The sequence below is a fragment of the Hyalella azteca genome, unplaced genomic scaffold, assembly GCF_000764305.2.
Source record: "Hyalella azteca isolate HAZT.00-mixed unplaced genomic scaffold, Hazt_2.0.2 contig11629, whole genome shotgun sequence".
Lineage (NCBI taxonomy): Eukaryota > Metazoa > Arthropoda > Malacostraca > Amphipoda > Hyalellidae > Hyalella > Hyalella azteca.
The window spans coordinates 593,857-621,711 of NW_025941620.1; the positions used below are offsets into that span (position 1 = coordinate 593,857).

Below are 27,855 nucleotides of genomic sequence, written 5' to 3' on the forward strand. Positions count from 1 at the left end.
AACGCTCCTGATGCTAAAAGGCAGCGGATAAAGATGAAAGTTGTGTTATGTTCTCGTTTATTACTCATAGGATTCAGTGCTATCCACAATTTTTAGAAAGATAAGGGACACAAGGTTCAGGTAATTTTCACTTGGTTAATGGTCGTGAGCAAAATTGTACGTAAAGTTCTCAAATAATATATACTAGTTGGGCGATTTCAGAACCATACTGATTGAACACTATATTCTTAATGAAATAACCGCAAAATGCACTGTTTAATTCAAATTATATAATCAAATGCTAATTTACTTACATTTTATTCAGAGAACTTATTTGTTTTACACAAGTTAGTGTTTGATTAAAAAAAAAATTCGATGGTTTTGAAAAACATTTCGGAATAGAAATTTCCTCAATCGAATCCATACCAAGATATGGTAGTCTGAGTGAAACAATTCTACATACAATTCCCATAAAATTTACTAAAATTAAAATTTACACAAAAAACATTTATACCCGCATTAAAACTTTTCTTTTTAATTTCCCTTAATTTATAGTCAAAGATAGACGCCGATATTAAAGAAATCGGCCCTAACATTAAGGGGGCTTGTGCTTGCCAGGCGAAGGAGATCTGCCTTTTAGGAACTCCTTTCCTCGAGCAAGCCAACCAAAGGGTTTGTTCTTGCCGGGAGTCACAGGAGACGATGGACATGACATGGCGCTTGAAGAACTTTGCGAACCGCAGGTAGGCCTGGGGAGTGTGTTACTACACACACCTTCTGGGTCCTGAAGAGGATTTGCTTCAGTACCTCCCGATGGGGAAGTATTTACTATACCCACGGTTGCACTGGCACCGAGAGACGATGCTCGAGTGTGACCTTGTTCAGGAATCTCATTGATGGCAACCTCTAAACTTAGTCGACAGAGTTGCTGCACTGATCGCATTTCTTTCTTATTCTTATCTTTGGAACGTTTAAAAAATTTCAATATTCGTTTTGGCGACTTTGAATATAGAGAAGATTCGGTCGATGACAGTCTTATAGGTAAAGGCAGACGCTGATCAACATTCTGAGAAGACGATGATTTCTGGACTGCTCCGAATTTCGCTCGTTCTTCGGTATCTTTGGTTGGTTGATCAGTATGCAACCTAATGAATTCTTTCTTCAAGGGCTTATCTCTTGTGTCTGTTGAGCGATTAACCATATTTGATGGAGTTTTCGAAAAACTACATGGTGCAACTGCCGGCTCGATAGCTTTGGAATCAGAACTACTCCGCCCTCGTGCATCTCCATCACTTTGCTCAATTCGTCGAGAGAAAAACTCCTCTTTTGCCTGTTTCAACTTAACTGCTCTAGGAGTGGGTTCCATTTCATCGGCAGATATTTCAAATGACGACTCAATTGCAGAGGTCCCGTCAGATGACAATCCAGGGCTGGAGCGTGGATACAATTGTGGAGGGAATTGTAACTTACCTCGCTGGAGAACAGGCGAGGGGGTTCCGCTAAACTCGAATCGCTCTCCACAAGATTTGAAGCCGGTACCACGTAAAGTGCTTTCTGCCGATGATGTTCCTAGTTGTCGCATATCACGTACGTTACTAGCATTTAAGCCATCAGATATCCAATACTTAGATGGACTCGTCAACATGCTTTGTCGCTCAGTTATTCTACGATTGTATAGCTCTATCATACCTTTCACCGTTGGGGAAGTTTCACCTCCAGTCTTGCTAGCTGCTTCCAAAACTCTTCTTTTAGATTCTACTGGAGCACTCATACCTCCAGATATCGGCGATCGTGATCCCACATTTTCAAATTGCTGCAAAACTTTCGGTTTAGATTCGTTTTTCATTGGTTGTTGGTAAAACGTGAAATTACGACTTCTCTGGATCATATTCGTATTTTCATTGGTATGTGGATCTTCATTAGTGCTAGCAGATTGGCCAGTTTGGCGCAAAAGTGAAGGTTCGTCCGTTGATGATGGCAGAAAGGTTGGTGTTGCTAGATCTTTGGAGGCAGGTGTGAAAATTGTACGTTTTGTAGGGACGAAAACGTTTGTGGCCACGCGAATGGATACCTTCCGCTTTAATTCAATGTCACCCCCTCCATGATATTCAACCTGAGAATTAAGAACTTATTGCCTTGGTGTTGGAATGAATGAGTTGTAAACTGAAAATGGCTAAGTTTTTCTTTATCTATCCGATAGCTATACGCAAACAACGATTTAACTTTGCACAAATACAAAAAACGAATCACCATATTCCTGCTATCAAATAAACTTTATATCAGAAACAAATGAAGACAAATTATATTAGTCAGTACTTTTTTGTTCGTAATTAATCTATTAATGCTGTCATCAGCGCCTCTGATTTCAAATATCACTCGCCTGGGAGTCGGACACGCGTCGAGCCCTGAGCCTTCCCTGCGGGGTGAGGTTGTGCTCGCGGGTGACTTCTGTCTCGAAGACGCTGTTTTCGGTCCTCGCGCCCCGCCCACTTGCATCGTTCAGTGCGCAATACTGAAACTAAATTTTGTGAAACATTTTTCAACGTATAAATGCAGTAAAAATTTTCAATGCCATTTGTATCTAAAGACCTGGTAACGGAAGTGGCCGTCGGGAGATAAAAAGTTGAGCTGTTACAACTGTAGCAATTAAAAAATGTATATTTATCTTGTAGTTCTTAATTGCATGTGCGAGTCTTCGTTGCAAACATACAATATAATAAAGTATGAGGCGCAGGAAGATCTTGAAGATCTACATACAAGTCATTTTCTCATTGTGAGTTGTAAAAATAATTTAATAATTAAGAAAATCATCCAATTCGAATAATGATTTCTCTGTGCACCAAAGAACTAGTGAATTTAAGGATGAGATTCTCACCTTCTTTTCTACTCTCAGAGATTGAACGTTTCTTTCATCCAGCGCCGACGAAACAATGCGGGAGGATTCGTTGGCCTGTGAAAAAGATATTCTGTTCTCTGTGGCAAAGTTTGGTTGTTGGGATGACGTATTGACAAGTCGAGAGGAAAGTGGAGAGTTTGTCTGCCTGGATGAAGCAGCGGAGTTGAAAGTTTCTGTTCCAAGCTCCCATTCAAAGCTGGTTGAGAGGGCTTGCTCAAAAGATTTACTGGATGCAGTGCTTTTCAAGGTGCTAAATTTGGAATTTCTTTCTAAAGACGAATCTTCGCCAGGGTAGCCAAGCTGAGAATTTTGTTTGCATTCAGCCTCTAGAGGTTGCGAACAAACTGAACCACTCAGGTGAGCCCCGTAGACCTTCTGAAATTTTCGAGAACCATTAAAACAAATACAATTCTGCAAAAAAATAAAATGAAAAATAAAATTCGAAAAAAAATAAAATTCTGGCCTCGAACGGCTTTAGAGAAATACTTGTATAACAATAACACTGAAAATCACTTGCCTTGTCATCAGCTGAAGATCTTGAAGCGGACAGCCTTCGGCCAGATTCATCCATTGGATTTTCTTCTTGGACATTATGGACTTCAAACTTCTCTTTCTGTTTCGTTGCGATAACATTCGTCCGATCAGGTAATATGTGTGGTATTTCAGATGACTGCAAGTGTAAAATTTGTTGCGTTACAAAATTAGGTTTTTCTGGGGCATCTACTCTCGTCTTCTGGTTGCTTGGTGTGGAATGTGTATTTTGCTCCGTCGAATGTATTCCTTGATGTTCGACTTGCATTAGCTGAATTGGCTCTATACTTGCTTGTATTCTCATCTGACTGTTCTCATAAGCCTCACGTAGGTGATCTTTGTGCTTTTGTTGATGGCTTGATGATTGTTTTCTTAATGTATTGCGCCTATTTGACGCGGTCTCTGACCGCTCTCTTTCTTGTTCGATTCGATAAAGTTCGTCGTGAACTCGAACTAGATCGGCAAAAGTCGTTTCGTGGCCCTTAGGAAGGAGCTGTTCCAAGTCAGGCAAATTTCGTGTTTTAAAGTCACCACTCGCTGATGCTGCGTCAGGATGCTGAGAAACCGGTATGCTTTGGAATAGCGCAATGTCATGTTCTTTATCTGTATCTCTAATCGAATGAGAGTTGTTCAGCCACTCGTTTTGACCATGAAGATGATTCTCACTAGCCAAATCCAGATGACCACCTGACGAAAGCCGTTTTCGAATTTGGCTTCTTTTTGCATCGGCGCCCACGGTTATTACATCGTTTGATGAATCACGTTGATTGCTGCAATAAAAAAAGAATGGAATTGTATTAATGCAAATATGGAATATTGTCATTGGGATTGAATGCTAGTTGCGTTTGAGGCCAGATTGTTGTAACGTGTGACAGTTTCCTGCACAAAATAGGAATTACTCATTAATATTATTGTCGGTTAAAATAAGCTATTGATAACTACTTTTAGTTATCATCCTTCTCATGATTTTGATATTAGCTTTTCTATGAATTAATCAGAAACTTCCTATGAACACCATTCCTCACTTGTGTTTTTGGTCAACGGCCATTGACGTTGAACAACCGTTTCTTCCTGGATCAGGAGGCGTCGACAAATCCACCGTTTTCGAAGATTTTGTTTCTATTGAAGGCTCTGCTATCGGCCGATGAAGAATCTCGGTGACGGGAGGACTTTGGTCTGCCAACATTTCCAGTTTTGGCGATTCTTCGCTACTATCCGACTTTTTAATCTTCTTATGACTCGTTGGCAACGTTTTTAGAATGGGAGAATGAGAGCTAGAAGCAGCATTTGATTTTATGGGAGAATGAAGAGCTACGTCGTTGTAATCCGAGTCGAGATAAAATGATACTTTGCACGGATTTTCTCGAAATTCAAGCGATTCTGGGGCAAAATCTTTATGAAATTCAGGTGGATCAGAAGGAAGTATTTGGAGTAAACTATTCTTCTGAGGCGTGGTAAACTGTGTGAGGTGTATCGGGGAGTCTTGCTGCCGTGCATGGTCATGTTTTTGCTCATCAATTATATCTGATCTGTGATATGATCGCAGCAACGGAGAAGAAGGGAAAGAATGTGAATGTTGAAAATGGGATGACGTGTGAGCGGATGACTTCGGTGCAGATGATTCTGAACATGAGTCAAATGGAAATAAATGTCTCAGAAATTGTTCAGATGAACGACTCTTGACCAAATTTTTGCCTTGTTGACGTGGGGGTTTAGACTCAACCGGCGAGGGAGAGCGAGGAGTCATGGTTTCTGGACTTCTGCCAAGCGATGCTATGCTATTGAATACTTCTTGGGCTTCAATGAACAGCTGTCGACGGGACTCGCTCTGTGATCAAATTTTTCGCAATTAATTATATAATTTTATGTTTAATGAACTAATTTTATTAAATTATTAGTTGAACTAATGCACTCGAGTTGAACTAGCAAATGCTTGTCCCGAGAGCTAATGTTGCTCATGATATTATTCAACTTTCAACATGAATTATGAAAAAGTCCAAGTTTCGTTAATATTATTTCCTTGAAATGGTTCTACACATACAAAAATAAATAACAGTTTTTTTTAAAGTGTTGAAATATTTTTGCTTACATTACTTTCGATAGATGACATTTTTTCCAAGTGATGAATTTCCTCCAAATCGGACGACATGGACTCGGGCGAAGTGGACTCTATAAGTAGAATTCAATTGACGAGGTGAATTTAGCCAGGCCTTAGTTCATACTTTTCTAATTGAATCACACAAAGTCGTTTCTTCTCGTTATCTAAATAATTATTTTTTGGAAATTAATTTTGACGATATACATAACATCCAACATAATAAGTAGTATCTTCCTATTTAGTAATATATCGCTTAAAACAACAAAGCGCCTGCTTATTCACAAATCTATTCAAGAAATTCGTGCATCTTCAGATGTTTATCAAATTTACTACCTTAAATACGTGACTCAACGGCTTTTACATACGCCAACTGTCTATTTTTTGTGTAAATGTAACCTTATATTCGATAGCAAATTTGGCAGAGATTCTAATTTGCCAACAATTATTGAAAGTCGACAACTTATCGACATTAGAAATCAAAAATTTGGACAGGATGACGAGTTAACCTTCCTCCCACCTCTGAATGTCCACAAATCCATCATCTGCTGCCTGAGTTCCTTAGCCATTCTGCTGATCTCTGCGTTTAGTTCCAGTAAATCTGTCTGGCTTTCTCTTCGTGTCATTGCCTGGATGTCTCCCTCTGCACTCATCGTAAATGATGTGGCCTAGCGTCGAAAAATACGAAATTAATTTCATGTTTAACCTTAACAAGGAACATTCGGTAGCAATGGAAAAACAAATGTTTTCATCAGAAATCATCGCGAGAGTAGACGCTTATGAGCGAAGTGTAATTAATAATCAATATTTAAACGATTCAACGTATTATAAATAATTAATAAAAAATATATTATCTGAACTGCATATCATTGAGGGAGAGGGTACTAACATGAGATACTTTCATTAGCTTATGAATCCCCTCTAGAACTCGAGTATCACTACAGCTGACCAATTCTAACCAGCCTTACCTCGCTGGGCGAGGCAATGGTCTCAATAGAAGACCAAGTACGGGTCTGCCCTGGCACCTTAGGGAGGTGGCGTGTTACGTATCGAGGAGGTGCTTCCCCAACCACTCGCAAAGAGCCGTGGCCTTTGAGGCCTACTCTTTGAGGATCAGGAACTTCTTTGAGAGCCTCAGGGTTGTGGTAGTTCTGTGCGCTGGGAGTGTTCGCATCCCTTGCTAACTGCTGTTTCGACACCAATGCCTGTTCCAGTCTCTTAGCCTGAATTAAGAGAAAAGTTAGCAATTTAAAATTATTTACTACAGTGATTTCAACATTGTCGTAGCTGTCCCGCTGACAAAATTGTAAATTAACAAAGAGAGCAAGAAATTTTTTAATTGTTATGGGTAAAACTTTGTGCTCCGCAACTACATGTGCGAAAAGTTAACGAATATTTAGATAGCGTGTAGTGCAATTTCACTTACTGCTCAAAGTTTACTATTGCTATCATCAATCAGGAAAATTTCTTTGTAACGTTTATTCAGATGATTTTACTCTCAATATAGTACCTGAAACAATAGGTCCGCCGTCAAGCTGTGCAACTTCAGTACTCGCTTCGTCGGAGTCTTCTTCTTCTTCCTAACATATTTCTTGGTGTCATACTCCTCATCGTCCTCGTCTGCAGATTCATCTGCTTTTGGTCTTGAACGTCGTTTCCGATCAATGGAACTGACTTTTCTCTCCGCCGTTCTTTTTTCTGCTTGATTACAAATTTTCGACTTTTTCTTCACTGACTCGAATTTTTCGTATGGGGGAACAGACTCGGAGACTGAACTCGTCATTGGTATTTTTTGAGTAGGTTTGTAATTAGGTTTCTTATCTTCTGTGGTAAGGACTGGACCAGCGTTTGAAATAATTCGACCTGTCGCTTGTAACGCGTGCGGTCCTTCAGTTGTTGGTGAATGGAGAGGTGACTTGATCAGTGAAGCGTTGTCAGATTTTAGTTCAACTCCAACTATTTTGGGGGCTCTGGTCGGCTGACCATTGGGTTCTTCTTCGCAAACTCTTCGTTGGCGTTTGAAGGATCTGTTCTTCCTTTTTATTGCAGCTGAGGAGTCGTCGAAACTTTGAGTTTGAAGAAAAGAACTTTCGGGTAGCAGGTTGCGTTTCGATTCTCTCAACGAGGAGTAGCTATAAGAAAATATGTTAGTCGGTGGCGAAACTGAATACTTACTTACTTAGATGGGGTTGTGAATATAGTAGTTTTTAATTGCTATTTCAATAAAATCCTAGACACAAATCTCTTATAAAAACGATCATAGTTGAAAAGTAGTACATTTTCAAACTAATATAAGTCGGCTATAAATAGACTTATTGGTTGAATTACATAATAGTTGACCAGAATTAATTCACCGAAGTTACACGAGCCGAAGAGATAGCCGTAAACCACTGACCTGGCTCGGCATTCACTGCTTCCTGGAACAGAACAACATTCTTTCTCGCACAAGAGAAGCCTGGAACTTAGATCAAGCGGCAGCTCAGGAGCAGAAGCTGATGACTGCAAATCAGCTTCTGCGACGTGGAGGTCGCGCATTCGCAGCAGCAGGGACTGCGCCAATTTTGCTTCGCGTTCTTTGTGTAACTGGAATGACGCCTGAGGCGGAAATCGTCGAAAAATTAGTAAGGTATGAAAGAAACTATGTAATCGATAACGGTTAACAGAGAATAATAATTAGCATAAAAATGTTTCAAATGATGACAGCATTCATGGAATGGATTTTTTTCACAGAAAATCAACTTGTTGTTTGGACTTGCCTCAAGTTTTTCCTTATCTTTCAGAAGACTTTCTCCCCTCATTTCTAATTCAACAATTCTCTGGCGTAACTCTTGAATAAGTAACTGGTTTTCATAATCTCGATCCGGATGTAACAAATTCTCGTCTCTTTTCACGCAATAATCTTCCTTGGATGTTTCTGGGTCCGCGAAATCATAAATCTCGATAACACTCTCATCGAGCCCAGCAGCTCCTTCAACGTCGCCCAGTTCTTTATCGTTGCTGAAAATTGCCCCTACTATCAATTCTTCAGACATTCTGTCTGTCGTTTGCTGCCGACTCTCCTCGGGAAGTTTAAGGAACTGAGAGAGCTCCAACGACTCGGAATCTGCCAGGTCTTCGGTGGCAGACTCTGTCGCTGCAACGGAGTCTTTCATGATGGTCACTTGCTCGTGCAGCTTCTCTAAAACGACACAGTAGAAACCTTCTTCAATATCATCCATATTTCATGAGGAAGTGATTTAGCAATAAATGTCGAAAAAATGTACTAACTCATTAGACTGTTACTGCTGAGATTTTTGGGACAAGTTAAGAATTACATGCACATCGCTGTTGCTTGCGACTTCTTGCAATGAAGTAAATGTAAAAGTGACTTTAAAAATTAGGTCATGAATTGATGTAATGATATAAGAATTTTACAGAACTTTTTTGTAACATAATTAAAGCGATTTAAAAAAAAATAATAAAAAAAATTTGAGAGTTGTTAATAGTCTCACCTAATGTCTTGATGTGCTGGTCAGTGACGCTGTCCAAATTGCAGTCGATGTCACCCATCTGCGTCTGCAGAGCTCGACACACTACCTCCTGGGTTCTCAGCTGCTCGAGGAGATGCATATTCTCCTGCAGCAGATCATGGTAGGAGGAGTCACTTTTGAGCGAATCAGCAGCTCTCGCGAGACGCGGAGGACGAAGTGCGCCGCCAACTTCTGGGTCCAAGAGCTCCTGGCCTTCTAACTCACTGTTAGGTGATGCAGTAAAAATTAGTTACATATGATAAAATAATTAAAATCTAATGTTAAAAACATCACCGAACTAATTTAGATTTAAGTGATCAACAGTGCAAAGTGCTATATATTCTTCATTCTATTGATTTTCCTTTCACTGAGCTTGGAAAAATATCCCATTACATCGACGTAAACTAAAAAACTCGCCTGTCTGATGAGTCGATGAGTCGTGTTATTTCCTTCGGAGCGTACGTGGCCTTCAAAGAAGCCAAACTTCTGGCGCTGGACTGTCGACTTACAGAACTTCTTCTACGAGTTTTCGTCGTTGGCTTGGAGCTTAGTTCTGGACTCATCAAAAAGCCGCCCGCACTCACTAAGTGACTGGATAACAAGCTCTCAGTTTTGGCGGCAGCTTCTGTATCCCAATTAGCTGGAAAATTCTTATGAATGACATTTGGGGATAGGAAAATCTTGTCCAGTAAACCCTCACCAGTGACCTGCTTAGCCTCACTGAGCTGCTGGAGGATTTTTTCGCCGTTGCCTTCGTCGTCAGTGCGTTCGAACGGCGGTAAAATGGAGCTCCCTTTCGCCGACACCGGGGACAGCAAAGAGGGAAGGATTGAGGTCTGAAACTTGACGGGGTCTGCATCTTCCGCTGATAGGATTGGTTCGGATGATGCTTTGCTGTGATCTGCTGGGGTTAGGAAAATTGAAAGGCTTACTTGGTGCGTATAAGTATATTGTTTATAGACGGTAAATGCACGTTCAAATCAGGTGCGTTTTCATTCGTTCACTGACATATATATTTGAATATGCCTCTTAACACCTGGTTATATCTTTTCGGTCAATTATAATATCTAGATAACAATCGTCATAGAATTCTGTTTATGATTTTCTTTCTCTAATTTTTATTAATGTTATTGGTTTTAACGTATAATGTATGTTCATAATTTGACATTTTATTATTCTTATCAGAATTCGGATTGTTGATTGACAAATTTCAGATGTTCAGCATAGCATTTTAAGGTTGCATCAGGTTCGGAGTGATCTACATGACATATACGGAACGTCACAATCTAAGATATATTCTTCACCATACTTGCTTGGCAACAATTGAATTCCGACAAATTCTCGTGTGACTAAAATCACCAGCTCCAGCAATGCATATACTTCGCACTCACGCTGAACTCGCGCAGTATTTCTTAAAAATAATTTCCTAGGAATCGCAGGAATAGTAATAAAATTGATTAAAAAATCTTTCTCTAGTAGTTTATATATAACATTGTTCTTTTCATATTCAATTAAGTTTGCAGTAGAATTTTTGCTTGGGAACTTTCATGTACACTTTTCTATGAACAAGTGACGTAAAGTTCAAGATTCGGCAAGAGGCCACATCAGGCCTACTCTATTTAGCGCCGACATCACTATGCTATGCTATTTTAGTTGAGAGGTCGAAAACTTGTAATACTACTGGCGATTAGTTGACTCGTTATAATTATGAAATATAATGTCTAATGAGAACAATATTGTTCGTAAATTTCTTTTTCTTTTCAACAATCACGCATGAAGCGAGCTCAGCAATCAAGCCGAGTGAATATCATAGTTATTGATATACTCGTACATATATATACTAAGTTATTGAGCCGAGTGACTCAATACCTTAGGTTATTGGGCCGAGTGTATATCATAGGCATTCATATCTGAGCAGTCTGAGTTGACTCGACCTAATATCAACCAAATCAATAGCCCGATTTCACGCCGGCAGTCATTGTTGCTCGGCAGCCTGAATGACAACGAGCCGATGACTCGCTATAACCAGGCTACTAAATGTAAAAGATTTTACGATCAACGCTGTCAGTCTGTTTACACTCAGAAAAATGAACGTGACTTAGTGGGTGTCCTGTCCAAGTAGCGTTATAGGTTTCGGCCTAATGTGGGCAATCCCGAACCAGTTTAGTTCGGCTAAATGACAAACCAGAGCTATACGTCAGTTTTCTGATCGTGCTGTGGGTGAGAAGTGTGTCACTATTTGAACAGTGTGACCCGTCATCGTGATAATCACTATTTGGACAGTGTGACCCGTCATCGTGACAATCACTATTTGGACAGTGTGACCCGTCATCGTGACAATCACTATTTGGACATTGTGACCCGTCATCGTGACAATCACCATTTGGACAGTGTGACAATCGTCATCGTGACAATCACTATTTTGACAGTGTGCCTCGTCATCGTGACAATCACTATTTGGACAGTGTGACAAGCGTCATCGGCCCCGTGCGTGTCGCTTCCAACGACACTGGGTTTTGAATATCCCAGTTTTGTAAGCAAATAACGGAGCTAATGTCTTAGCTGACGTATAAAATAACAAGGAACGTCATGAGGACTTACTGATATTGGTTGCGTCTTCGAGTTTAATGGACGCATCATCTGCTGACGGCAGCGCAGGAGACGTCGGTAAACCAACGCCGCTGTTCGCTGCGAGCTCGGCTATTGACGATTCCGACTTGCAGCTGTAACAAATTTTTGTGCCGAGGTTTATTCTATTTCCTATTTATTTGTTTATTTTCAATTTTTACCTTAAACTTGGATATTTTTTTACTCCTATTTTGCTACTTCGCGTCAGGACAGTCTCAATCATTTGACGTATTACTCGCTGAATGTACAATAACCGTGTAACACACAAGGTGTGTAGGTATTGGTGCGTTGCACCAAACAGATGTATATTTGAGCAATGGGAAAATATATGCAGATGTTTACATGGTAAAATTAGTAGCAGAAATATCAGAAATTCAGGTCGTAACGAGCGTAAAATTATCAACGATTGGTGGAACTGCCGTATGTAAAATATAAACAAAAAATAGGGAGGATTTTTATTATGTAAAAAAACGGTTTTGCAAGTTTAAGCAAAATAGTAGTCCCAATTATCAAGGGCGTTGAAATTATTTCGTCTGCGTTGAAATTATTGTTCGAGTTGTTGATTGTTTGTCATGCATAGGAATTGATTGAATGCAGACAGTTGGAAAGTAATTCAAACTGCTCTGGTGAACAAAAAAGATATTATGCCTGATCCTTGACACGTGAAGCAATTTTTTTATGTTTTCGATTCTAAAAATAAGACAATGCTGGTGTAGTACGAAACAACGTGCAATGTATATGACACCAGACTGGGGAATAGTGAATATAGTTGTGAACGTTAATTAAGACAATGCTGGTGTCGTACGAAATAATTTAAAATATCTAATATCTGAAAGGGGAAGCATATTAAGGGCTTAATTGTGAACATTTCGTCTATTAAATCAGCAGTTTTACCGCAGCATCCGAGGCACTTCAGGAGCTCTTGGAGGGCTGTTGCCAGAAGGCGGGATAGGGCTGCTGCTGGTGAATCTTTCTTGTGTCTGTTGGAAAAATGCAAGAATTACAAATTATTAAATTTTGAAATAATATAGATGAATTAAGTAAACTGCTAGAATTTTCAAGGGAGGCAATGGTTAGTGATGAAATATATTGTAAATCACAAAATTATTTTCAGACATTCATTAAGACTCTGGCCGGATGCTTAAAGCTTTATAGTCCTAAATGTATTCGGATACTCGGGTAATCCAATTTCCCGTTAAGGCATATTCAGGATATTCTTAGTTAAAAAACAAGAACTTACTTTAGTTGAAAGACAGTTCAATGGACTCTCATGCTCTCGTAAAAATAAATGGGGTATATTTAAAAATTGTGACACTTTCTGCCCGTAGCACTTACACTTTTGCGAGCAAAACGAGTTCAGGATGACCCACATAAGTGCAAGAAGTACATCGTTTAACCCTCTGCCGCCGTATGTCACTCTCCGGTAACATAACTTTACACCTAAATTATACGTAAACTATTGAATGTATAGCAACATGAGGACGTTTGTACGCAACATTTTAAAGTTATTGTACGTGGCGGCAACCATCAGTGCAAGTCATTTTGCGCTCACTAGAACATATCCTTTTGGGAAGTAGGCTTGTGACAATATTGCTCCGAATTCCCATGTCAGGCGGTACAGGGTTAAGGACAAAGTCTCGTTCATTTCTCTGATTGTACACGCACCTGAACAGCCACGTTCCCAGCAGGTTGAGGAGCCAGCAGCGCTATGGTCGAGGACTCGGGACGAATGCCCCGCCGTTCCTCCCACTCGTAGAGGCGCTTCGTGAACGTCGTGTTGATGCCCTCGAAGCGGAACTCCCCTGTTGATGTCTTGATGAAGACCTCCTTCTTCTGCGCCTGCCCCTGACGGTACGCCTGCCACATGCTCTCCAGTCTGGTGAATGAGATAGTCTTATTTTTACACTTTTTTTACTTATACACTTATTACTTTACTTTACTTACTTATACCCATTTTTACTTATACATCTTATTTTTACTACTACTATGACATATTTTACTAATTAGGGTGAAAATCATTCCAAGTGGTCATAAAAAAGATTGCCTCATTAGCATGCTCTCTGGCTTTTACTTTAGTAAATGAAATTTTAATAAACAACATAAAAATCGTTTAAAGAGGTAATAAAAGGAATTGCTGCTTTAGCCTGCTCTAGTGTTCAGAGTTTACGCTTACTCCTCGTTGAAAGAAGAGAAGTTGTTAGATGTAGATATTTCGTTTTTTAATAAACAATTAAACAAATTTTTAACAAAGTTTAAACAAATATTTTCATAATTAAGTGCATAAAATTACTCATGTGATAATTCCTTCGTTAAAGACTTCTTTCTTCATTATCCTGCCCAACTGCTATATTCTTAAATTAATTGCAAATCAAAAAACTTTAAAATTTTAATTTTTCAGTGTCACAACTCACCGAGCTTCTCGCTCCATGTATTTAGATTTTTCTCGCTCTAATCGCTGCTTCTCACGCTCAATTTTGCTCAGCTCACGCTCCAGCCACTGCACTTCTTTGTCTCGATTCTTCGACGCTTCAGATTTATTCTAAGAATCAATTAAAAATCAATAGACAACCAATTCATCAAACGATTATTTTTAACTGATAAAAACCCCTGAAAAGTTGAATTTAACATTAATAGTACAATGATTTAGGAAACTTTTAGGAGACAAATTTATTATAAGGACAAATTTCGGATACAAACATTCTTTAAATGCAAATAATAGAAGCAAATTTGATGAAAGTTACAGTAAAACAACAATAGGGAATAATGACGGATGTTGTGATGAAAAATGTCCTTTAATATGAGGCTAAAAAGAACTTACGTTATAGAAAAAGTTTTTCCATTTCCGAAAATTTTTTTAATCTCAAACCGCTCTCCTACTGTATATTTAGATGTATAGTAAAAGTTTCATACTATTTTTATATATAGATGATTTCCAGATTATTTAGATAATTTCTTATATTTAGATAATTCCACGAAAAAAAAGCGTACAAAGAAAAATTGTCGTTTGACGTGAAAAGAAACACTTTGGAAAAAATATTTGAATTCTTAATGATGATATTTTTTATTCAACGCTCCTGTCAATATTTAGATGACTTACAGTGGGTGTTTTATCAGGTTTGCTTTTATTTTTCTTGACTTTATGAGCAGAATTTTTTCTTTCCAAGCCCCCGGCAGAAGCAACTGCGTCCCCTGAGGCTGCAGGGGGATCTGGATGGCAGAAAAAAATCCATTATTCGCAGCCGGGAAAAGAATAAAAAGTTTACTAAATTGTTCTACTCTCATGAGGCAAAATGCTCTCCTGGGTTCATGTGAACCATAAAATGCTATGTAGTTTGAAACTTACACCAGATAATTTCTATTTCTCCTTCCAATAAATTTCAACCATGAAGGTGCACGGCACCATTCCATGCTGTGCATCAAGTCTTAAAGTCTTATGTGCATCAAGTCTTATCAAGTCTGTGCATCAAGTCTTATCAAGTTCAGTCTTAAAATGCCTAGCAAATTACAGACCAGGCAATAAGTCCAGCAGCTATCTCAATCAATCGTCGGCTATGGAAAGAACAGGTTCCAAAGGCCGGATCCCTTGTAAATCAAGTCACGAAAAGTTCAAGAATCGGCAACAGGCCATGGGCCTATATCTTCAACGCCGAAACTTCCATTCTATTCTAAATAGCAAAGCACGGAATTTCATGCACTTTACTCACCAACTAATCCTCCGGCCTTCATCTTCTCCCACTGCGCCAGCTTCCTATTAAACTCCTCCCCCAGATTCTTCTGAAGCTCCTCGACGTTCTGACGGCTTTTGCCCGCCAGGACCTTGCCGATCTCCCACTCGGTCAGGCGCTTCCTGAACTCTGGGGGCAGACTCCCTTCTTCGTGACGTCGGGTCTTAACGTCGTCCGCGGGGGGAGTGTGCTGCGTGGTGGGGGAATGACCTGGAGAAGTGGGCGGTATCATCCCGATACACCCGCCGTGCAGCTGAAATGTTGAGTGAAATACAATTTTTGTGATGCTTAAGAAATCCTGAAAGCTAATAAACTTGTTATGGTAACAATTTTTTACCAATCAGATAACGGCATCTCCGTATATATTAAGGAGGTCTCATAAGTGTAAGAACAGATAAGTTTCATTTGCTCAAATACTTTTGAAAATTAGGCAAACATATCTTTTAGAATGTCTCAAGATCTTCGATAATGTCCTCAAGAATTCGATCAATGAAACTAAAAATCAACAAACCTTCTCCTTTTCCTTGATTTTCTGCCACTCTTGGAGCTTTTTACGGAATTCATGTGGTAGATTTCCATCCAAAGCGGGTTGTCCTCCTCCCCACACGGTCTCCTGAAAATTGGTAGCCCCACTCGTGCCCTTTGTTGGACCTACACCTGCTGCAGGAGCTCCATACAGCCATTGCTGCCCCTTCAAACGCTCCCATTCCAGCAGCTTCTTGCTGAACTCCCCCGACAGCGCCTTCTGCAGGTCTGCTAGGTTACGGCCAACCGCACCGCCTGCATTGATTGCGGTGAAGCTTTACATGACGTAAAAATGTACACATGTGATGACGTAGTCTAAGCCTAAAAGTGTGGATGTCTGGTAGCTTAAGCCATGAGGTGTGGCAATGCAGTTGAAATATGACGGTAGGTCGATCCCGAGTATGAACTTGCTGTTTAATCCGTATGTAAAATTAACGAACAATTATGTATTACAATAGCATCGTTTTACTAAATGGTCACCTGCGGAGATGATTGTCTGTGCCGCCCCAGGTACTAAGACAGACCCCCATGAGCCTCCATCACCAACTGGGGAAGAAAAGCCTCGTCCTGCGCCCCCGGGAGACCCTGACGAAGGCGGTGAATTACGAGTTGAAAATATAAAGGATCAGGGGCCTTACTATAAAAACTCTTTAAAGTACACTTAGTGGCCTAGGTACACGTAGCGGCCTACTTACTCTTTGTGGCCTACGTACACATGTCGGCCTATGTACACACCTATGTACCCATGTATAGCCTATGTACACATGTCGGCCTATGTACCCATGTATAGCCTATGTACACATGTCGGCCTATGTACACGTAGTCGTACTTGCTTGTCGGTGATTGGCATGGTTGAGTTTGAAAAGCCGCCAGTAATAGGCGAACGGCGTTACGAAATCTTAACTATTTTTGATAATATTATGGCCCCAGGATACATTGACGTAGATATTTCCATTAGTCTTGTGGAGTTCAGACGAACGTGACTCTCATTAAATCAGCGAGATTTGTCTTATGCTGTCAGTGAGTAAAATACATTCGCGTCTAAATTAAAAGTAAGGAATCATGTGCATTCTTTTGGCTCTATTGTTGGCAGCAAAAGTTGTTTACTGTAGATTTTTGTGTGTCGGAATATTCGAATAGTATTCCCTTGAGGGTTTTGAATCGATAGCAGAATTAGGAAAAAATGTTTAGATTTATTTATATTCTTTGTCATGTATTCGTTTTTTCAAACTGTCATTCAAGAATATGTAACTCAAGTCGTAGTCTCGTAATTTGCATCTCGTAACCATGTTTTAGTGCTGCGATTAAGTATCGTAATTTAGCTATAGTGTTCGCTGATGAAAGCACGTGAAACATAGCAATAGAAATGCACGTGAGAACATCATTAATATAATAAATAGAAATGCAGGCGGAACTTTAATAAATTTGGCTTATCAAAATATCTGAATAACACAGACATACTTATTTTGATTTGTTTGAAAATAAAACGAAAGTTGAACGGTTACTTGAAGTTAGAGGCTGCAAGAAATTGCCACTGAGTATGTGCCACTAACTTTTATTTTGTTCGTTCCGATCGCAAGTTGACTGTAAGATCTGAACTATCGGCCGTAAATTGGTTTATAGTAAAAAATTTTAATATATTGAATTTCGCTGCTTTATGTCATTAATTGTCGGGTATCATCAATGTGGTCTATTAAATCGCCAAATACGTCATTCAAATTGCTGGATTCATTTGATTTGTTGATTTATGAACTTCTAAATAATTTGAAGTTAAGATTAGTTGCTGCAATATTATGACTCATAATGGATATTGTATTTATCTGGATTTAAAAACATAAACCTTAAAACATTGTTACCTAAATATCAAGTAAAATACATTAAAACATTTATTAGGTTAAAAAAATTTCCTATTAATCATTAATATAAATGAAAACAGTCACATTTCATAGATAAATATCATTGGCTGCAAACAAGTTCTCAACAAATAATGACGTCGGGAGTGACCAATGACATGTATCTTTGGTAAAATAATAAAATAACAATATATAGTATTATTAGTCAATATATTGTCATGTCATTATATACTTTATTATATTATGTATAATATATAAAATATCAACCCACCAGGCGAGTGTGATGTGTCTAGTTCAGACGAACGTCCGCAGGCGGGACGGAGGCTGTCCAGGTCAGGCGACACGCTGGCTCCTGACTGGTCGCTCACTGTAATGTAAAGTACATTAGTACTGCTATATCATTATTATTAATATTATTATTATTGTTATTATTATTATTATTATTATTATTATTAATATTATTATTCGAAGAATGTTATAGTGTGGCTTGTTCTTGTAGCTCACAGTAATGCATAGGTAATACATCGGTGCTACTACAATAACTACATTATTATTAGTTTAGTGGGAATTACAGTAAAAAATATGTTTTAGTATGGTCGCTCACTGCCATGCATATTAAATAGTAGTACATTAGTACGGTTTGTTGTTATATAGTTCACTGTCAGGCATAGATAAAACACTAGTACTCTATAACATTAGGAACTTTGTTGCGATAATTAATGTCAAAGGATCCCTTAATGATGCAGTTATTTGTCTCAAAGGTTGCTTAAATACTGTTTGTTATGCAGGCAAGTAGGCCATATTAATTACTGCTGTTCTCCTCACCGTCAAAGGTGAAGGATCCGCGAGTGTTTGGCGTAGGAGGTAAGGAGCCTCCAGAGGACCCCACTTCTAAGGATGTCCCTCCATCTGCTCTGGGACATTTGTCTGCTCGGTTCCCTGCTCCTACTTTCTTACTGGGAGAGAATCCTCCTTCTGCGCACTCCACAGAAACCGTCCTCGTCAGTCCTGCTGCTGCAGGAGCTAGGAACGCCTGCTTCACTTTGTCCCAGTTAGATGTCTGCTGAGGTGAAAGACTGGGTCATTATAAGAGATTGAAGAATGATGTTTAAATAAAGATTTTTGCGTTGAACGAGGATGCTGAGACACAGATTTTTGCGTTAAAGGAGAATGTTAGGACAAAGATTTTTGCGTTGAACGAGGATGTTGGGATAAAGATTTTTGCGTTGAACGAGGATGTTGGGACAAAGATTTTTGCGGTATAGGAGGATGTTTGAATTAATATTTTTGCGGTAAAAGAGAATGTTCGAACAAAGATTTTTACGGTAAAGAAGGATGCTGGGACAAAGGTTATTGCGTTAAAGGAGAATGTTAGGACAAAGATTTTTGCGTTAACGGAGGATGTTGGGATAAAGATTTTTGCGTTAAAGAAGGATGTTGGGCCAAATACTTTTGCGTTAAATGAGGATGATGGGACTAAGATTTTTGCGTTGAAGGAGGATGTTGGGACAAATATTGTTGCGTTAAAGGAGGATTTTGAGACAAATGTTTTTTTGCGTTAAATGAGGATGATGGGACTAAGATTTTTTGCGTTAAATGAAGATTTCGTGACAAAGACTTTGCGATAAAGGAGGGTGTTGGGGCAAAGACTTTGCGTTAAAGGAGGATGTTGAGACAAAGATTTTACGTAAAAGAAAGATGTTGGGACAAAGATTTTTGCGTTAATTAAAGAAGGATGTTTGAACAAAGATTTTTGCGTCAAAGGATATTGAAACAAAGATCCATAATCAGATGATGAGTATATGAGCGACGATCAATGTTAGATGACAATAAGGTGAAGTATTACTCCTGAGAGAGAGGACTAAACATTTCTTTGTTTCTGAGCTAGGGTAAGTGTCACGAGATTTTTAAATAAAATTAGTGATGGGACTTTATCTCATTGCTGAAATGTCGGCTGATGAACCATTGCTATTCACTTTCTTCATATTTTGCCTCATATAGTTGGCAATGGACATCATGAATGCAATGATAGAAACAATTGTTATCATTTCACCGTGTGTATCTATTCTTATCTCATAGCGCTTACCTTAACGCTGCGAAGATCCTCATTAGAAGGAACAGTGATTGTGAGTTGTGGCCTGAACCTTTCTTCTTTCGATAACACTCCTTCAGGTGATCGCACTGCGGGAACTTCTAACGCGCCAAACTGATGAGGTTCAGTGGGTTCGGTAATTCCAGGCGATTGGGGAAGCTGGGGTGGCGATGCTCCAGCGGGCGAAGAAGTTGTGGATGATGCCATTCCGTGAGAAGTAACGGAAGACGAGGGTGGCGTGCTTGGAGATAAGGATGATGTTGTGGATGGGGAAAAAGAAGGTAGGAAGAGAGGTGTTTTTGTCGAGATTTCGCAAGGTGGGGTGCCCGCTGCAACGTTTGGGACACTCGATGGTGGTAACAGTTCACGCAAATCTGTTTTTCTCGTTACGGGCTCCTTTGGACCCATCCAAATGCCGCCTAAATCCCCGTCTGGGTCAATAACGTCGTCTGGGTCGTATTCACAATCCTGCTCGAAATATAAGTCGGTAATTAGAACATTTTTCTCATTTTATTTCATAAATTGTGGTTACAATAATTTCAAACATTCTTTCAGATGTCAATAGCTGACATCATTAGGTCTGCCAACACGGGAAACATTTTACAACAGAAAAATGCCTTTAAAACGGGGCGAGAACTTTTTTAATTTCACACTTTTAGACTCATATTTGTATTTATGCCTCATTTAATATTGGCTTGATACAGAATTCAAATATAGTTGTCATTTTTAGCGCTATTTACGAGAAATATTTACGAAAGAATATTCTAAGAATGGGATAGATTCCATGAATACATGGATTCCATTCCATGGACATGGACTCCATTCCATGTTCATCGTTTGTTTGTTTCTCTCAGATTTAAGGTCGGGAACAGAAATACTGCATCGTCGACCGGCCAGATTTTGCATCTTCGATCGCAACGTCGACACTATTATACTTTGCTAGTTTGAAAAAGAAATATATAGTAAATCCTTCACTATAACTTGTTTATTAGAACCTTCTTCACCTCAGTATCAGAAGACATGAAGCTCCCCTCGCAGGTGCCTGTTCTGGGGAAGACATCATGGCCTTCAAAACGAGGATCCTCAAGGCGCCTGGTGGGGGGTTGGTCTTCCCCTCTGAAGGGGACGTAGCTCGAGGTGGGGACGGTTGTGACGAGGGCTGCGCTTTTGCTGTGGCCCAAGCGGGACGAGGTCGACTTTTTTGTATCTTTGCGAGTGTTGATGATGATGTGCTTGACCTGAGCAGTGAATTATAAGCTACTTAAATAGGTAAAAAAAATCGGACAGGTCCAACTTCAAAACTATTGACTTGATCAAATATATTTAAGGCATGCAGTTCACCATTGTGTTTATAATGTCCAGTTTGCTATGACGTATATGATGTCCAGTTTGCTATGAAGTAAATGATGTACAGTTTACCATGATGTATATGATGTCCAGTTTGCTATGAAGTATATGATGTCCAGTTTGCTATGATGTATATGATGTCCAGTTTGCTATGATGTATATGTCACTATGGAAAGATCGGGTTCCAAAGGCCAGATCCATTGCGAATCAAGTCACGAAAAGTTCAAGAATCGACAACAGGCCATGGGCCTATTTTGTCAGTGCCGACACTTCTATTCTGTTCTATTCTATTCTATTCTATGATGCATATGATGTCCAGTTTGCTATGATGTATATGATGTCCAGTTTGCTATGATGTATCGTACTCACTTTCCCCCACGCTGAGCGATGTCCTTTCTTTTCCTTGTGCGCCTCCGTGACGACGGCAGCGCTCGTGTCCCCAACTGTTCCTCGTCTCCGGCCTCCCCGCTCGTCGGGGATGTGCTGGGGCGCCGCCCGAGCAGGCAACGAGGGGCGGAAGTGGGGATTGGTGTGTGGGGTTGGGGAAGATATAAACCCCAAGGGCTGGGAGTCTGAGGCCTCCACGGCATTGCCTGCGTGGTGTTGGGACTAAGTTATTCCAGTAAGCTGTTAATGACAGAAATTGCGCCGTGATAAAAAAATACATTTGATTTCTTATTCAATAGTGCCATAGTATAACAGCAGATTAAATTCCACAGTCACTTTGAAGTAGATTTGAACAGGGAATTTATCGTCATTGGCTGCGTAGAATAAATTATCTTCTGCTCATCGTTCCGAAAATTCAGCAAAAAATATCATCGTGCAGATCAATTCGCCATTTCGATCAGTTTGGAGTTCAAAACAAATCAAATCACATAAGGTTATGAGCCCATGAAATTTTAAATTAATGACTAATTAACTTCACTTCTTGATAAACCGAAGTTCATTAAACGATTTTTATAGCAGAGCGGTCACACATTAAACCGGTTAATAAATATTTGCCGCCGTAGAAACTGATGCTGGTGATGGCTTGACAGGAAAAAAAATGTGTGCGTGCGAGAAGGAATGATACGCCTCGTGGCTGTGCTCGAAGGAATGACACGCCGCGTGGCTGTGCTTGAAGGAATGATACGCCACGTGGCTGTGATCGAAGGAATGGCATGCCACGTGGCTGTGCTCGAAGGAATGACACGCCACGTGGCTGTGCTCGAAGGAATGACACGCCACGTGGCTGTGCTCGAAGGAATGACACGCCACGTGGCTGTGCTCGAAGGAATGACACGCCGCGTGGCTGTACTCGAAGGAATGACACGCCACGTGGCTGTGCTTGAAGGAATGGCACGCCGCGTGGCTGTACTCGAAGGAATGGCACGCCACGTGGCTGTGCTCGAAGGAATGGCACGCCGCGTGGCTGTACTCGAAGGAATGACACGCCACGTGGCTGTACTCGATGGAATGGCACGCCACGTGGCTGTGCTTGAAGGAATGGCACGCCGCGTGGCTGTGCTCGATGGAATGGCATGCCACGTGGCTGTGCTCGAAGGAATGGCACGCCACTTGGCTGCATTTTGAGGCATAAAGAACTATCCCAGAAAGTTCTAGATGATTGAACAAGCTGACTTTGTACGATATAAATTTATATTTGATTATTCTTAAGTAACGGGAGAAGATTTGCATGATTAATTCAGGGACGTGAACAATATAAATGCCATAAAAATGATAACATAACACAGGAATTTCAACATATAATTCAGCTTACCAGTAACATTTGACTGATTAAAAAACAACCCGCGTAGAGGCCTACAACAGCGTGTCAGGCGCCGCGTGCGGCAGCCCATACGAAAATAGAGCAGCGCGAGGCAGCAGCGGCAGCTGCCTGTAAGATACTCTTATCGCTGCTGCCCTTACAGCTGTAACGCTATGACGCTGCTAGATATTCAACTCTCTGGTGCCATAAAATAAAAATAATATATAAAATTGTCTGGTGCCATAAAATAAATATCTTGTTTTTATATGTTTTGGTGCCATAAAATAAATATAATATATAAAATTGTCTGGTGCCATAAAATAAATATCATGTTTTATATGTTTTGGTGCCATAAAATAAATATAATATATTCAATTGTCTGATGCCGTAAAATAAATAAATAAACCACGTCCCTAATTAATGTTTTCATAACGTCCCCATTTAATGTTTACATATATTTTCCTATTCAAATACTTGGCTTGCAGTTTCATGGCAATATATTATTATAAGAACAACTGTGAAGAGATGAGCCGATAAAATAGAAGAAGAGTGAGCCGTTAAAATTTCTATTAAATAGTGTATTAAATAGTATTCGTTAAAAGTGAAGAGTGAGCCGTTAAAATTTCTCTCTATTACTGCGTGTACAGGTGAATATAAAAATTGTATTCTAAAATTTTTAAGAGAATTCTTTTGATTTAGCCCCCATCCATAAATTACTTAATTTAGAAAATATCAATCACATGCAACAACTGCGGCAGAAAACGAGCTGAAAACAGATGAAGTTGTCGCTGAGTCCATCAGCTGCATATATTCTTTTACGCTGAAGCTTTCGATAGCCAGCACCTTCACGAAAAAGACTGCTATACTGCTCGTAATGTAAATAAAATATCCAGCTATTCGTTGTCACCTTACAAATAAATCTTAGGGAACATTTCCAACGCCGCCAGTTCAACATAAATGCAAGCAAAACATTCTTTTCGTTTCAGTTCAGAAAGTAAATATGGCTAAATTACACTCTTTGCGTGTATAAAGAGCAAGTGCATGCAATATATCATCAATTTCAGCGCAAAAAAGAGTGAACAGGCAATTTATTAAAATTATTTCCATTCATAAAAGAAGCGAGAAAATTATATATAGTACCTGCAAGCGAACAAAAATGTAAACAATCAACACCGATGATTTCAACACAAAAAATAGCCCCATACGTTGGCATAAATGGTAATTTAAACGATTTTTGTAGTGAAATATGTGAAGGAAATTAGCGAGCTTTCTGTGTGTGATGTTAATTTCGGGAAGGTCAGGGTAAGAGGCAATATATATGGAATGATACAAGTAGGCTTCCATCGACTTTTTTTTACTATTAAGAAAAAATAAGCAAATTATTTTCGATTAACAACGTGGTCCAGGACTGCAAAGTCCCAAACCACGTCCCCAACTAAAATACAAATAAAGAGATGAAGAAGAGTTTGCAGCTTTAAATGAAGACAAGCTAAACTGAAGGGCCTATTGCTAAAAATATTGCATCAACGAGACGAATTTAATGCTCTGTCACTTGACTTTGATTGCACGTGGTGTTGAGACAATCACGAGGCTCCGAGCATATAATCCCTTAATATTGTCATCACATGAATAAAAACATACTTGGCAAGCAAGATGTCGAATCATTGCCTTGTTTGAACGGTCCTTACTTTTGTAATAGCACATAAGTTGAAGGTCCCCTCAAAATCGTGAAATAGGGTCCCGATAAACTTGCACCAACGTCCCAACTAACTCGCAAAAACAGCTTACACAAACGTCCCGACAAAATCGTAAAAATATCTTGCACAAAGTCATAACAAACGATAAAAATGTCCCGACAAACACGCTCAAACGTCCCGAAAAACTCGTACAATCGTCTTAACAAACACGCATAAACGTACCGACGCACGCGGATAATCGCCCGACAAACATGCAAAAACGTCCCGATAACCACGCACAAGCGTCTCGACAGTCACGCACAAGCGTCTCGATAACCACACACAAGCGTCCCGACAACCACGCACAAGCGTCTCGATAACCACGCACAAACATCCCTGTAAAGAATTTTACTAGGCATACTTCTCTCGTATACATAAGGTTGGGACCTTTTAGGCAGGACCAGAGTTAATGAGCTCAGACAGAATTCATTTTGAACCAAACTTGACAGAGATTGTTCAGCAATTTGGTATGTTATCATTTACTTATGTTATGATCCTTTTTATTACTTGTTAACCTTGGCTATTTTCTCTATATTGTTTATAATCTCGAATAACCTCGATTTGTGTTCAAATTGTTCATTCTTTGTTTTCAGAAACCGTTACAATCTACAACGCGTTTTCATTCTCAACAATCCCCCGAACAAAGAGCCATATTCTTTATAATCCCGATAACCACGTACAAACGTCCCGATAACCACGCGCAAACATCACGACAAACACGCACAAGCGTCTCGACAACCACACACAAACATCTCGACAAACACGCACAAACATCTCGACAAACACGCACAAACATCACGACAAACACGCAGAACAAACATCCAAGCAAGCAAGGGCCCTCTCTTGCCCTCAGCACGCGCGAGGGTCTAAAATAACCTCAAAGCGACCGTCTGCGCGATACACCCTCTGCCATACAGCCTTCATTTCTTCATAACATTTTCGTGCGGGTTTTAGTCGTTTGAGATTCACTTAAAAAAATGTTGCTGAATTTATAAATGCCTTATCAGCACAGATGTTGACTATGCTCGTATCCTATTGCATTCGTACCGTTGTTTGGAGACACGGTAGACCTGAATGTTCTAATGAACTACATTATAACGATCCGATTCTACTGTAATCATGAAGTTGTTGTAATTCATTTGTCGTAATCGTTTTAACTGTGACTTGATCTGTTTATTGGTGGCAAATAATGAGAAGAAATTTATTTACTTTCACTGGGTATGTTATAGTTTTATTTTGAGTTGAAGAGTCGCGCGTCAGTTTCTCGCCGCCGTTTGTCAAAAGTTGCCGGAGTAAATAAACTGTTCGGTGCAGAGACTGCATGGTCTCCCCGGGACTGTGCACGCCAGGAAGTAATTACTCTTATGCCCGCCACAAGATAATCTACGCCTGATTAATGCTCCGTTCACTATTGGACGTTGATACGTGTTTTAAATCTTCATTGACTAGTTATTGTACTGAGAGATCCGTTTGATTAATTTTTAAACTAAAAATAAGGTCAAGCCGTGATTTTTCATTATTATTAAATATGATAATAACAATGAAGATCACTGCGTTGAATATATTTGACCTAACACTTGAAGATTAGCACGAATTAAAGTTGAAAGAAAAGCTCAATTTAACGTGTGTTAAACGTGATAATCGAATCAAATTCTATGAAAATGTTTCCCGGTATGTATTTAATGTTGCGTAATAAATGGGTTCGCACAGTCGGCATGCAATAGCGCGGACCCGACAGTGTTTGCAATAAATGCGGCTGCCACAGTGAGAGGCATACTGGCGCCTTGCCAATGTGGGAAAGACTGAAAAAACTACCACAAAACTTGAACTTATCAGACTCGGAGGTGAGTTAGGGGTTCTGATGTAAATCTAGGGTCCTTCAGAAGGAAATATATGTAAATTGTAAACAAATATTTTTCCCTTTTCAACTATAGCGCAACCTCATTACGGTGCATGAAAAAATGTTACAACCTCATAGATGACATATTCAATTTGAGTAAAGAAGTTTGTTGTTAGTGATAAATGAAGCTTGCTTCAATATTCAGTTGCATTTTTTTAGAGCGATCGTGAAACATTCCCAAACATCAAAAAGGAGGTCTCTATTGCACCCAAGCTATTCTGCAATCAAGTCATGATTGACCATGAAGTGAACGCAACTAAATAAGATTCGAGACACAGAATTTATTAAAATAACACAAAATTGAGGACGATCTTATTCGTCCTGCAATTAGGACGAATTAAAAAATTATTCTCACCAACTTGCTTGATGCAATCTACTGTAGGAGTCAGAACTTGATTGGTCGTTTCTGTAGTTTCATTTTCTTCAAGATCTTGCTCTAGAGCCAGAGTTTCCGTAACTTGGCGGTGCATTTTATGCAAGATTCTGAGGTCCTCCAGATACTGTACACGCTTCTGTAGCCGGACATTCTGCTCTTTAAGTTGAGCGAGTTGCTCAACTACTCGACATAAATGTCCCAGGTGGTCTAAGCTGCTAACTTCTTCTCGAGGTGCAGGGCGTTGGAACTCTTCCCTCAAATGGGTAGTGTTCTCTTGGACCTGCGGCAGAGAACACATGAAGTCTAAAAATTCTTTTTCGGCTTGTAAAGCTGCTGAAAGCTCTTCAGTGGCCCCACCAAGCGCTGCCATGTCACCAAAAGTGAAAGATTGGTCCGTTTCGGGACCTGGACTTGGAGAAACGCTTGGACAAAAATCGCTTCCATCCTTCCACGATGTAGCCTCTCCGTTAGACACTTCGGAGAAGGGGCAAGACGGTACCAAAAGACATCCGTTTCTTTCGCCTATCTCTTCACTTGGGGCTTCCGATGGATTTCTTAAATCATCAACATCACTATCATGACCACCAGTCACATCGCAAAAGTCTGATATATTTCTACAAAATTTCTCTTCGTGCTCAATTTTCCTGTCACTGTCAATGGCAAGAGCTTGCACTTTCTGATCAATTTGCATAGATTTACCATCAATTTGCGCCTGTTTATCATCTGTAGTCGCCATTTTAAAAGGAACCGTAAGACCGAATCGGCTCGGCCGCAACTCATGCACTGAGGAAAGCGTTGGCAACCGACTTACTACCCCTCGAACCTCCGTTTAACTGTTTGGTTACACGCAGTTCGAGTTAAGAACTACAAAAAATTTTTGCTTCGACATATCAAAAAATCTGCGGTTTAAAAAAAA

The 27,855-nt window shown here is 39.8% G+C and overlaps 1 protein-coding gene across 1 annotated transcript; it reads right to left on the reverse strand.

The window, feature by feature from the left end:
- Positions 1-342: 342 nt before the first annotated feature.
- Positions 343-27,737, reverse strand: LOC108676464. Its single transcript, XM_047882919.1, has 27 exons — positions 26,919-27,737; positions 21,550-21,773; positions 20,838-21,071; positions 19,828-20,301; positions 18,567-18,804; positions 18,013-18,108; positions 16,369-16,473; positions 15,875-16,143; positions 15,343-15,616; positions 14,736-14,845; positions 14,050-14,177; positions 13,304-13,514; positions 12,533-12,618; positions 11,612-11,733; positions 9,428-9,914; positions 8,993-9,234; positions 8,258-8,679; positions 7,897-8,096; positions 7,012-7,633; positions 6,470-6,724; positions 6,022-6,169; positions 5,496-5,575; positions 4,432-5,234; positions 3,393-4,176; positions 2,855-3,250; positions 2,360-2,497; positions 343-2,092 (listed from the first exon to the last, which is right to left on the reverse strand). The coding sequence occupies exons 1-27, from the start codon at positions 27,673-27,675 to the stop codon at positions 575-577; spliced, it is 9,423 nt and encodes a 3,140-aa protein (XP_047738875.1). The 5' UTR covers positions 27,676-27,737; the 3' UTR covers positions 343-574.
- Positions 27,738-27,855: the final 118 nt, after the last annotated feature.